Source organism: Crassostrea angulata, chromosome 1 (assembly GCF_025612915.1).
Source record: "Crassostrea angulata isolate pt1a10 chromosome 1, ASM2561291v2, whole genome shotgun sequence".
NCBI lineage: Eukaryota > Metazoa > Mollusca > Bivalvia > Ostreida > Ostreidae > Magallana > Magallana angulata.
This window is the reverse complement of record NC_069111.1, coordinates 42,392,640-42,406,636: the sequence shown is the minus strand read 5'-3', so window position 1 is coordinate 42,406,636 and position 13,997 is coordinate 42,392,640. Positions and strand designations below refer to the sequence as shown.

Sequence of the window (13,997 nt, the reverse complement as noted above, 5' to 3'; positions counted from 1 at the left end):
TAAATAAGTCTTATTTCGGCATTGTTTACACTGCATTCCGATAATTTGTCTCCCGACATGATCTTCTCTTTTCAACATGCTTGTGACGTCATCAATGATAATTATACATAATAGAGAGAAATCGAAGATATATTCAGTTAGAAGAGTTTCTAGTGATATTTTATGTCTGTAGTTTTTATAATTTAAACCAGAGTTAAAGTTAAAATCGACATGTTTCTGAGTAAAATATGACATCATGCTGCTTATTGTGACGTCATATCGATCAGAGGAATTTGATCGCTGTGAGTTGCCTTATCATACCCGCGTAAAAAGCGAATTGAAGACACTTTCTTAAATGAATTATTTGCAAAGAAAATGTTGTTCATGAAAAATGACAATAACAAACCGCCAACAATATAAAAAATCCATAAAGCAGAATACAAATTCAAAGCAGAGCGACACGGACCTCTAAAATGTGATGTGCCTAGGAGGAGTAATATAAGCATCCCCTGCCGATCGGTCCCACCCGCCGTATGCTCATTGTCAAGGTTTGTTTTGATTTACCATAAAAGTAAAGGTTCACTATTGATAAAGCATGCACAAGAGGTAAATAAAGTTACAACACATTAAAATCACAAGTTTTCAGCATTTTACTGTACATCTTTAATAGATAACTTTAGAATCACAATTCATCATAACATTTAAGCGGCTTGGTCCGATTAAATATGAAAAATTATGTACGCTTATGAAAGATGGTTTTGCTTAGCATTTTCTGTATTTACTGGTATTGCAGTACTTTTCCCTAGTCAATTAAGCCATATTTCTATAAGAATATGATGTACACAATTTGTTTAAACCCCAAACTTTACATAAAAGGGTACTGCTTTATATCGGCCCATATTAAGATTCTCCCCCAACGTCGAAGAGGCTATAATTGTATTATGACTATGACATTCGTTATAGATATAAGATAAGACAAGTTGCTGTCCTTTAAAAAAGGACTACAATACGTGGACCATTTGCATGTGTTTCCAACGAAAACGTGAAAGCCTTAAGATTATCAGAGATTCCACCGACTCTAGCCCTCTGCTTTTAACCACTAAATTTGTACGTTGTATTACGTATACATGTATGTATATCCCTGACTTTTTATCTCAGAATTTAAAGGATTCATACTTCTGAAATAATTATGATATATCTATGAATGAAGTTTGCAAGTATAATATCAGGCATTCGGTGAATTCTACTATTTGCGCACACATTACGATTCGCACAACTTTGTTAACTATGCAGTGACAGCTTTGTGTAGATTAAAAATTTCATATTTTGATGCATTTTTCTTGCGATTTAAACTTTTATAGTGCCATAATTATTCAATCATACTTAAATGCTTAAAAAAATCTAATCGGGAAGTTCTCTAGCCTCGCCTACTATAAATGTAAAGTTAAGTTACATGTGTATTCGGAAAACAACAAAACATTGCAAATTATGCTACTTGATGCATGTTGTAGTTTCGGCTTAACATTAATTTATTTCATAATACTGACAGTTCATATCACATGCCGATCATTTCTTTGAAAGGAATACTGTGTTTCTGTACTGTTTACCGACAACTTTACAATTACAGCGCCTTTGAACTTATGTGTGCATATGGCACGGAATCCCGATCCCGATTCAGATAAACGTCTGCTAGCCTGGTTCCCTGAGCTACCCATTACGCACAGGAACCAGGCTAGCTCATGTGCAGGCTGAATTTTCCCCATAGCACCCGGTTTAACCTCGCTTATATATTTTCTGCGTGGACCTCAGGGTCCACACAATAACTGCAGCATAACATAACTGCAACGGTGTGTGCAAACAAATTGTCATAACGCGCTAGGGTGCGTTATTCAATTTGTATGCACACACCGTTGAAGTTATGAGACCACATCTTTCAAAAAATAATGATTCAATGCTAAAGTAAACGGGATAACCTGATTTGAAGTATGCATGATACACGTACAACAAAATAGCTGGAAAAACGGCAAGAGAGACAGAATCTTAGTTTAATCTATACAGCTACACACAATATAAATATTTTGTACGTGTTTTTTTGTATCGCATGTGTAGCTTTAAAGGCGATATTTTGTGAGACTACACCGTATAAATAAACCGTAGCATTAAATAACACCATTTTGTCATTCAAATTTACAATTGTAGCATTGCACTGCAACAACGTAACATAGATGCTCGGTGAAGAGAAGTTCAACTGTTCCACATATCATATGACTGTCATGGCAAAATCACCAGTTTTACTTCGATTGATTTTCATATGAGACTTAATTTTTTGTTATGTTTTTGCAAGTATCACTTGTAGAGTCACACCACTTTTTTGTATCATCCCAAACGAGATTACTGTTTGCATCGTCTGAACAGTTTCTTGGCCATAAGTGACGATTTGCGCAAGTGACGTAACTCTTACAAGTCAAACAGGAGTGGTAGTCCCCATTACAAATGTTATAGCACTGATCTACACAGCCATAAGTTGTACTATTGTAGCAAGGTCCTACAGAATCTGTTCCAGATCCAACACCTGCGTTTTCTAAAAAAAATTCATCAGTACAACTGAGTAAAAATGAACGCTGAAATAAAACAAGGAATCTCTCTCTCTCTCTCTCTCTCTCCCTCTCTCTCTGAGAGTAATTATTATAAACATACTTGGCGTGGTGGTTTCTTCAGAAAGTGTTTTTAAAAGCTCCATCGACTTTTTAATTGAATCTAATATGCTAGTGAGCATCTTGTTGATTTCGTTGTTACCTGCAGAAAAAATTCTAATTATGAACAGTGGATGTGACATTAAAATTTGAGTACAATTTGAGTTGTTTTTTTTAAATTCCCTTTAACCATGCTTTTGGATTAGAATTGAGATTAGACGTCTAAAATTCGGTTTAAATTCACCGTTATATATATATATATATATATATATATATATATATATATATATATATATATATATATATATATATATATATATAAGAAAACGATTCATCAAGTTTTTGAGCGTTTATTTTCAAAATACGATATCATTGTTTAATTTTTTTATAGGCTAACAAAGGGTATTAAAACATGTATACTGTTGAATGTAGTAATTTTATTTTTTAATGAATGGAGGGAGGGGTGTTTTTTTAAAGATCGAAAGTTCTGATTTATATTTATGAATTTTGAGGCAGGTTTTAAAAGTTTAGATTGGTGTTAGTTTATTTCTTAAAGCCCATTACGAGTCGTTAAAGTTATTTACCGTGTTGTTTCTATTATTGGCGCTATCACAGTAAGCGCCAAATATAAGCCGCTGCCTTTCACGGCGAAAGTCATACCTAGGTGAACGCATTCTTTACATGGTCATGTTACACATTAATGAGTTAATTTTTTGAAATTTTATGCACTTTTTCCAAGCCAAGAAGAAGGAAACATCAAATATGAAAGCCAAATAATTACAAACAAACAGAAAATGCGCATAAAAAATCAGATTATAGGTTAAAATAAGGCAATGGTGTAAGTGTAAGGTGTTACCATCGGATATAAAGAAATCGAAGGGATTTTTTAGCCGTGCTTTGGCGCCTATTTATCAGTCGTATTTAGCTTTGATGAAAACAAAAATTTGAATACCCCCCAAAAAATATTATTTAAACCTTCTTTGTCACAACAAAATTTTGATATTGTCTGGTTTTGTTTATATATTTTATCGCTGTACAAGATTCTGATGTTCATCAGCCAAAATCCATTTTAGTTTTACGTACAATTTTAGAACAATATCTATAACGTCAACATGATTCATCTTCACATGTTTCATTCTGTATAAATATTGTAGGAGGAGTAAAGTTAACGCGCTATATTACCTGCAAGTGCTTCCATACTATTAACACTCGGGTTTGGCTGGCTATTCTGGTTATTAACAGTGATCATCGCTACGACAGCCGAGACACCGAGAAATATAAGTATCCAAAGAACGTACTTGCAAATTTTCTTCATAGAACAAAGTCTCTATTTTGAAAAGGAAAGAAAATAAAGTTTTAATTGTATCTATCACCTTTTTAACCATTAAGGTTCTAAAATACATATTTTTAAAAGAACTTTTCTATAAACGAGAAAAAAACATTACTTTCGATTTTGACTTGTAATCCTCCGAGTCTCCAGAATACCGGCTAGTGTCATCTGTCTGACCCGAGAAAGGTGTAGGTGGTAACTGTATGAATGCAAACATTCACAAAAACATGAAAGCTGTCGATATCTTAATGCATTTTGTCTACGACTGTAGAGTACATTTTTTTTTATTCATTTATATCTTTATTTTTTATTTTACATACCTGGTATCTAATATCATTTTCCCTGAATGATCATTGGTCATGTTATATTTAAGTTTATATTTAGATACATCCTTTATCAACCAAAAAGAACTAAAAAGAACATTTTATGCTTATTTAAAACCCTTTTGAATTTTTAAAAAAAAAATCTACAGAAAGACAATTTAGGCTAAAGATTAAACAAAACTTAAATAATTATTAAGAAAATTTAACAAATGGTAATCTAAAACTAAGTTTTCATTAAACATAAGTTAAATAAGCTACAGTGTATCTAGATGATAACTAAATAAATAAAATATGTAAGTTGATTGTCCAATGTAGACTTACTCGTATTATTATTAAATCATGGATTGAAAAAAATCGATTCAAAGTTTTTACTTGATAAATGTTGTCAATTTAAACTAAATGATTTATAATCTTTAAGGATAAAGAAAGTCGTCTCCCTATTTCAGGCAAGTTGAATCGAAAAGAGGCCAATTTTTAAAAGCAGTCATTTTTTTTAACCTAAATGATATCCCCGAGCAAGCGCAGTAGTTACCACTTTATACATTAGTATGATACGATGCTTCATGTATATGCCTTTTATTCTTTTTGCTGCATCTGACTGGAATAAATTACAAACTGTTTTATTTTATTTCACACCAATGAGTGGGTGTATAGTGCGTCGTTTTTCTTATCTGAATTTTGTTTTTTTGGTCAAATTCACTATTATCACTGTTTCAAATAGAAACTTTAAATAAAAGACTACCCCTTCACCCAATTCAACTTCCTCGTTTTATGCATACATCATCTCTTCATACAGAAGAAGAGTTGTTATCACAATATGTTAATTGTTCACAAAATAATGTATAAGGTTCTACCAATCTGCAGTATAATGCAAATGTTAGTAATCGCTAGTACATGTATATACATATTTATTGCATTATTAAACCTAAGTCGGCAGATCCAAGGTAACGGCTCGATGATTAACTCGCTTTACAATTTTCCAACAGTACGTTTATTAGTCAACCATTGTCGATGGTTACCCCATTCTGGAAATTTCATTAAAACTAAAATTGCACATTCAAGAAACAAATTGGCTCATTTTACTTATTAAATATTTGTCATATTTTAATTGCTATATATATCCTAAATAAGTCCCTAGTAAACATATTCACTATTTTTGTATTTATTCATATAATATGTTGTATACATATGTTTTGATGCAAATTCCAACTGACTTGGATCCGCCAAAGCATTTCTACCATTTTACTCTCATTTGTGCTATTTCGGATCGGTTTATCAAAATAAAGTAGGTTTTAAATTTATTTCTCAATAATTACTTATCAAGTGAGAAGCATTTATAGTTTGCGGACTTCAACTCACTATACTAAAGATGTAAGCAGTTATAGTTCCTCCTCCCTCCAACGGTTTGATATTTTAAATCTTAAGGCATTTTTTTTATTTGTGCATTCGATTACCACTATGCAACGCTACAACCCCTACCTATGGATTAGGATTTACAGGATGGGGAATTTGCTTTCGGAAATTTAGCTTGTCAGAATTTTGGATTTTTAAAACCGATGCTTTGTGGCTATATTTTTTATATGCCAAGTAAAAACATCGTTAATTATTATGCATCATACATGTATCATAAGTGAAAAAGACCTTACCTTAACTTCTCGTGATGCCTTTTGAACACTCCCTACAAAAACGTATGAAGTATTCTACAAGGAAAAAATAACATGTAATTACAAAATATTTCATCAATTGTGAGCACTTATAAGTAGTATTAGTGTAATATACAAAATTTACCGATTTCTTTGTTGTTACGGAAGGTTTGTAATGATTTGATAACCTAGAATCTTCGTTTTCTAGAATATCCTGGAAAAATGAAAATTTAAGTATTTACAATATTTATGATATTTTCGTTGATAAAAATATGATAATAAATCACATTAAATTACATTTAATTTGTTCTTATGTTATTTTTTGTTTTGTATTCTATATGTTGAATACATTGCAATTTTTAAGTTAATGATCCGATCAACAAAATGTTGCAATATCTGACATACTGTAATTTAATCACTTTTAAAGATATTACAGCATCTTTGATATGCTTTACTTTGTTTTGTAACAATTATTCAATTTAATGAATATATTTTAAGGAGAGATTTCTCTTAAAACCATTTGCATCAAAACACTTCAATTTTTATCGGTGCTAAAGACCAATGAACATCGATGTGATTAATTTGCAATATCATACAGAATAAGATCAACAGGTCGAGACCATTATATTTTGTGACGTCGGCATAAATTTGCATTACATCTGTTTACTTTTATCGACAAACCAATCAAGTGAATGAGTTGCAAGGCATTGTGGGCTACTAGAAGTTTCAGTGTATACAAAGCGTATTGAAAATATATACCATTTTTAATTGTCCTTTGGAAACTCATTTTGAATGATTTTTCAGAATTTATGAAATTAATATGGACAATTATGTCTGAACTTCAATTTCTACGCTCACATTTAAAAAATATTGCATATGAGAACTTATATCAAACTATTTAAATACCCCATTGTCAATGTTCAAAAGAGAGGTACGTCCTATAGAATTAGAAGCAGTAAGTACCGTTTTTTTCACGTGATATCCCATATCTAAGACAACATTACTAGAATCCGCGTTGATATTTTCTTCAGGGACATTCATCAGAATGCTTAACGGGCAAAATACTTTATGCTGCACAGCTTGCGCTTCTGCATTTGTATATATGTGCATTTCTACTACCGTGGCTATTCACGTATGTTAAAAATGTAACGTTACCTGTATTTATTTCTAGAACACAATGATAAAGTCACGAATACACAACTGTGCAGTTTTTTCTTATCAAAACCTGTTTGTACTTGTATGCGTATGTTTGTCAGTCGTTTGATACTGATCATTTTTGAAGCAACAATTGATCAACTAAAACAACAGTATTTTTCAATATGAGCATGGAACAAAGTTAATGGTACGTAATCTTTCCTTTTTTACCTTTTAAAGTAAAAATCAAGATGTACAAACATTCCGGCAAGCAATTAAATATCGTGAATAAAACAGACAAAAACCACGTGCGTCTGTTGAATCGTAAACACGTTGTAGACCGTCATCCATTGCAACTCATTCACTGCATTGGAGAATCTGTTTGACGAAAATACTGTCACGTGTTAAATAATGCTATCCATATAAGGTAGTGTACCCGACCTGATCAAGTATTTATAGCTACTAGTTATATGCATAATAAACCTACATGTACGAAATCTATGAATAGGTGAACTGAATGCAAAAGAAATCAAAATGATTGTCAAATCCTACAACTCTAATACATAATCCATATTTTGCTAGATATAAAAGTATATAATGACATGTAATCTACCGTGATAAGCAAAAAAAATACATTTAATGTAATAGTAGTTATTAAGTATTTTGAAACCCTGTCCTTGTTTACAATATAACACGTATACTTGTTTCATATTTATGCATGTAAATTAGGATATAATAAATATAAATGACATGTTCGTACTTGTTTTTTTAATCAACATAACATTATAAGCTTTAAGAATCATGTATACTACCTACCCATGCATTATCATACTGTAACCGCCTTCTTTCTATATCAGAATGTGACTGCAATATTTAACACAAAATTATAGCATTATTATATATCTAACACGCCAATACAATAACACACCATAGCGTATGAATTGTTGATTTCTAAGAAACACTACATAAAATACTCTTATTCTCTATAAACTGTTATTGTGTTTAAAGACCGTTATATTTAAATATTAAACATATTTTTCAAATACAGTCGGACCTCAATTATACGGACCCCAGATATCCGGGCGATTTAGTTTACGGACGATTTTATTTGGATCTTTATACGCTATTTTGTCTCATTTATCCGAAATTCCGCGTTCCGGATCTGGGCGGCCTGTTTTTACCACAAAACACAGTTCAACTATCTATTTTGCTTTATTAAACCGGACGGTAAATTTTGACGATACCCCACTCAAAACTACAGAAAGTTTACGTCTGTCACTTGAGTTTCACACCTTTTTTGAGGTGTTAGTCCCTAACGAATGGCATGTATAATCACTCTAAAGTACCAAATCACTTTCAAACTCGACAGTGCTTATAGTTAGACAGGATTAGTCACGCATCACTGCACGTTGCTTGGGTATCTTTACCTGCACACTTGTCAAGTGTCATCGCTTTTTAAAACATCTTTTTATTTTGAAAGAAGAATGTGCAAAATTGATTTTAAAAAATTGGAAAGTTTTACATAATATCTTTGTGTTTAATCTATTTAAAGAAGGTATCTAAAACGAATTGTCTCATGAATGTCTTGTTAGATTAAGTCAAAACCGGAAGTAGACTAGGAAAACAAAATGAAAGCATGTTAACTTATCGTAAGTGCAACGGGGGATCTTGCAATTTTTCAGCTGGTAACAAACAATGTTATTAATCAAATAAACGTTTTTGAAGAATAAAAATAAATTTAAAAAATAAATCATCAATTATTGTGGAAATTGGCATGTAGTGAAATGTAAAGCAAATTAAATGTAATGTAAAGAAGCATCTTATTATAGTCCGGTTAATTTTTTTTTTTTTTTTTTACGAAATAACGATATAAAGCGGTGTTCCATAGTTTTATTAAAATGCGAGTTTCAACAGATAACTTTAGGCAAAGAAAACAGTATTAACACTCATTATAAACAAATACTGTAGAAGTACTTTTGTCCGCGTGGTATTTATTTACGCTATGAACGCGGGCACAAATTTTCCGCGGAATTTTTTCTCAGTGTACTTAAAGTGCATTTTGGAATTGCATTACATGAATAAGGATACTAGTAATCGGAAGTTACTACATTATAGAACACTTGCATATACATGTACCCAATGTATATCGTTTTTATCTATGCAAACTGTCAAACAAATTTGTATTGAGAATTCACATAATAAATAATTTAATCTCCTAAAGATTTGAATTTTCTTTAAATTTACTTACATGAAATTTAAACTTCTCCAAGCTTGAGATAACGGCACGTGTCAGACGACAAATAGCCCCAAGCGGGTCTGTCTTTCAATGACCCAATTAACTACACGCCAAGACCCGTGTTTTTACTGCAATTTTTAGACCCCTTTGTGCTCTGATTTTTAATTGATTAAACTGATCAACTCATAATTCAAACGACATGAGAACCCATAAATTGACAGTTGATAAAGATTAAATGGTGTTTCAGACGATTTTAGCCAGCGTCGTAACATCTTAACGGCTGACTTATGACAACCGACCAGTGCACAACCGATAATTACTGTTCACTGTGAACAGTTCTTACAATTTAAGTCCAAAGTTTGACAAATTCTAGGTAATGAAAATCGCTCAGAACTATATTTAATAATAGTTATTCAAATGATTTTTTTTTCGTTCAAAGAATCCGCGTAAATTTTTACCCGCGGATTAAATTGATATTGTGATTCCGCGGAATTATGACCCTGTGGAAAAAAATACGTCTACAGTACTCAGTCATTTGTGACAATAATATAAACATTTTAGATATCCGGACGCTTCACCTATCCGGACGATTTGACTTGGGAACGAAAGCGTCCGGATAACTGAGGTCCCACTGTATATGTCTGAAGATATTACAGAGTTTGATATTTTTAAAAAACGACATTGTTATCTATACATTACATTGGTACTTGTACCATGTTTAATTTAAGATTACTTACCAAAATATGTTCTTGTATCTGAGATAAGGATACTAATGGTGTTACCTTGAAGCAGTTTGAAAATAAACATTCACTTTGCAATTTGATAAAATAGTTGAATGATATTAAAAGTTTTCGATATTTAAAGAACCTTCTTTTCAAGTTTATTTTTAACAAATACATGTACATGTATAATAAACTTCACTGTAAACGACCAACTATACTCACTGGTTGTGAATTAAAAGTACTGTTGTGCTACAATGCAAAATAACGCGATTGAATTTCAAAAATTAAAACAGGAATAAGTTTGTAAGTTAATTCTTTGTTAAATTAAAGTTTAAATTAAATTTTCATTAAAATGGAATCTTACCAAACGCTTTCCATGAGGGACAAAACAGCTTGACTGTCCTATGGATTCTTTAAGCTATAATTATTACAAAATATTGTAAAACGTTTAAATTTATTTAGTTTTAAAATTTTTAATTTTTAAAATTAAATTTAAAAACGAAATAAGTTTCTTTAAATTATTTATTGAACGGTACCAAAAATTGAAATAGATTTTTTTTTCGACAAGTTAATATACTGTGTAATCAAATGACCCAAAATATATTTCCAAATGACTCTAATGAGAAAAAATATAATGCTTTTGGTGGAATTTAATAATATTCCTAATAATGCACAAACAAGGTAAATTTATGCATGAAAAATTAATCAATTAATGGGGTTTAAAATTTTAAGTCCTACCTGAACACCACTGTCTTGCATTTTCTGAACATGACCATACCAAGCATCCTACAGCGATAAAAAGCTTATGACAAAAACTGTTTTATAAAAAAAACAAAATGATAAATATTCTGAGCTACCATCCCATGCAGTTGAATGTTTTTAAAAAAAATGTTTAAAGTAAAATATAATATTATATTATTATAACATATATTTTTATACTAAAAAGTACCGATTTCTGCATTCGCTCAGGGTTGTCACATTCATTGGAATTTTCAGAAACATTCGCAATCGTTTCATGTACATTCTGTCAATATGAAAGCAAACACTATTGTAAATATCTTCAGGATAATATTACATGTTAGCCTTTTACAAAGCACCATCTAGAGTACCGATCAGACCCAACCTAACACCAGAGTTAACCCCAACTAAACCCAGGTTCACTTTTGGGGTTTACTTTGGGTTTACTCTGGGTTTACTTTTTGAAAATTTGGGTCCACTCGGGATTTACTTTGGGTTTACTCGGGGTTAACTTTGGATTTACTTGGAAATTGCTTTTGAGGTCAACTGTACGCACTGAAGTGTGAAGCAGACCCGTCTTTTATCTTAACAACCTACTGCCTGTTATTCCTGCCCCTTGTTTATTCCAAATACACATGTACAGTTAGCGTCTGTTTTCAGGGGTATACTTCTGACTGGGTTTTATCTTTGTGTCCACTCTGGGTTTTCTTTGGGTTTACTCTGGGTCCACTCTAGTAAACCCGGAGTAAACTCAGAAAGTAAACCCAGGGTTTAGTTGGTGTTTACTTTCTGTTAGGTTGCAATTGGGTCTGATCGGTACTGTACAAAGTGTGAAATAATTTCCATAAAAATATATTATTATGTATCTGTCCAATCAATAGCTATTAGTGAAATAATCTTTCACTAATAAGTTCTTTCTTAACTTTGCATTATAAGAAATGAAAATGAAACAAAAACACCAACAATTCTTAGGCAATTAATAAAATGTTTTCCTAAGATTTTGTTGGATATACATGTATCTAGGAATGTAAAACAAAGGATCGACGGAAAAGCCGAACTTTAACTGTTGATTTATCCTCTCCTGTGCGTTTGTAAAGGAATTTTGTTTTGGATTTTGGCGAGTGTAATGTTAGTGATGCCATTGAAAAGCAACAGATCAAACGATACACTTTGTTTAAAAACATTTCTGAGAGTACAATCAGCATAATGAAATAAAGAAACAGTTTCGTCCATCACTAAGGACTGTTCTTTAACACATAGTGTCAAAAAATTATGTTTATATATTGCAGTTATTCTGTAATAAAAACAAGAAGTCAAATGTTTTATTTATATTTCAATAAATTCATCGGTGAAACATTAATAAGTAACGTTGTAGTCACGTTGTTAAAACTTCAAACATTCGATATGTTTGATGACGTACATTGTTTGGGCACAATCCGTGTTAGCATTATAAAGATAATGTAATAAAATATCGATAACTTAAATTTTACACTAATTCTAAATATTGGAAATATAAGTAATACCATTTTAAAACATTTACAGTCGATACGTGAATCTATGATAAAGGCATTTGGGATTCATTGGATTAATCATCTGACCGACTGTAATGATCACCAAATAAAAGCTAAAGAATGGTTCTTTATTCCTTAATAAAGAATTTGATATTCATGAAAAGAAATTGTTGTACATACTCCTACCCTTTGTTTCATATTCTTGTTAGCCTACTCCCAAACTATAACAGTAAAGATCTCAAAAAATCGATCAACACTAATTTTTGCCAATTTTATTCAAACATTAAATTTTATAATTTTTATCATTTCAAATACCATACAGTTTTTTAAAAACATTTTTTCATTCGATTCTTCAATGAAATAAATTTTGACAGTTTTAGTTAAGTAAATTGAATAAACACTTACCCCGAATGCAACATAATGCAGAATTCAATAGTCAAGCAATTTTTTTCCTACATACAATCAACAATCTGAAATGCAGCCGATTGTGATTAACTCAGTGGCTTTAGAAAAAGAAAGTCTTACCATGTTGTATGGTTCCCTTAAAGTGTGTTGATTCCATCGACACGACATTTAAATACATCTTGAGAGATATTTTTAGCTGTTTACTTTTTGTACCATAACTACGTTTGTTGTGTCTTGTTGTTAGCTTTTTAAATTTGACATAATTCTTAGCTGGGTTAAAAAAACTCAGTCTGTATTAATTTAATCAATTATGTCTGTCTGTCTGTCCTTCCGACCGTCTGTTTGTCTGTCTTTGGTCACAATTCAGTTTAAAAGTAAACAGTTATTTCTCTATCAATGAGATACAAAGCAAACCCAGATTTAAATAATCGATTTGAGAATTCTTTGGACAGTTTAATTTATATTACATATTTCTTCATTGAATATATAAAACATTTAAAAGAAAATACTTTAGATAGTTTTTAAGTACTGCAATTTAGGTTTTTTTATGTCTTTTTCTCAATAGAATTCTAAAACTTTGTTGTCACTAAAGGAAAAACTAAATTGTTCATAACTTTCTGACGTTTTTTGACAGGTACATGTAGGTAATGGCACAAAAATTTGTTTACTACACAATTTTTTTTCGAAGATACATTATGTACCTTAGTTTGTATCTTGTTTCACAAAGTAATTAATATTCATATTTTTCAGCCACACATGATTTCAGGTCTGCAGTTGTTAAGGGGCTCTAATTCAATGTTGATTGAATGCACTTTCTGTTACACAACAATCATCAATGGTGAATGAATAAAAAGCTCTGCCTAGCAAAGACCGTTGAATTCAAAGATGTTTATTTATTGCTTATCATTACGGATGTTATTTCACACAAACAAACAAAAGTATTTTTATGTTATTTCTATATACCCAGGACAACTGACATACTGGCGACTTAGGTCCCCTCTTTGTTGACATTGGTGATTCAACATAAATAAACAAAACACCCTCGGCCCACATTGCTTTTATGGAAAACTGTTTAGAACTCAAGTTAGACTCAAGTTTCTAACAAGCTATCTTTTTTCTATTACAATAAATCAAAACAGTCTATAAGCATATCAGTTTGATTTATCATATACAATAAGTTCCCATTTATCTTGATGTCGACAAAAATTTTGATATATGTATGATACATTTAAATTAAAATAGACATAAAACACAATTGAAAAAATGTTTAACGTAATGCGTTT

At 31.2% G+C, this 13,997-nt stretch overlaps 1 protein-coding gene across 4 annotated transcripts; it reads right to left on the bottom strand.

The window, feature by feature from the left end:
* Window positions 1-615: 615 nt before the first annotated feature.
* Window positions 616-13,044, bottom strand: LOC128167998 (uncharacterized). Of its 4 annotated transcripts, none has more exons than XM_052834041.1 (13): window positions 12,835-13,034; window positions 11,010-11,084; window positions 10,799-10,846; window positions 10,425-10,478; window positions 10,283-10,309; window positions 10,076-10,120; window positions 7,919-7,966; window positions 6,114-6,182; window positions 5,972-6,025; window positions 4,118-4,201; window positions 3,855-3,999; window positions 2,677-2,775; window positions 616-2,560 (listed from the first exon to the last, which is right to left on the bottom strand). In XM_052834041.1, the coding sequence occupies exons 1-13, from the start codon at window positions 12,880-12,882 to the stop codon at window positions 2,298-2,300; spliced, it is 1,059 nt and encodes a 352-aa protein (XP_052690001.1). In that variant the 5' UTR covers window positions 12,883-13,034; the 3' UTR covers window positions 616-2,297. The 4 variants fall into 4 exon arrangements, with proteins under 4 accessions (XP_052690001.1, XP_052690024.1, XP_052690006.1 ...); XM_052834064.1 differs by having other exon boundaries at window positions 12,715-12,841; XM_052834046.1 differs by lacking the exon at window positions 6,114-6,182 and having other exon boundaries at window positions 12,835-13,044.
* Window positions 13,045-13,997: the final 953 nt, after the last annotated feature.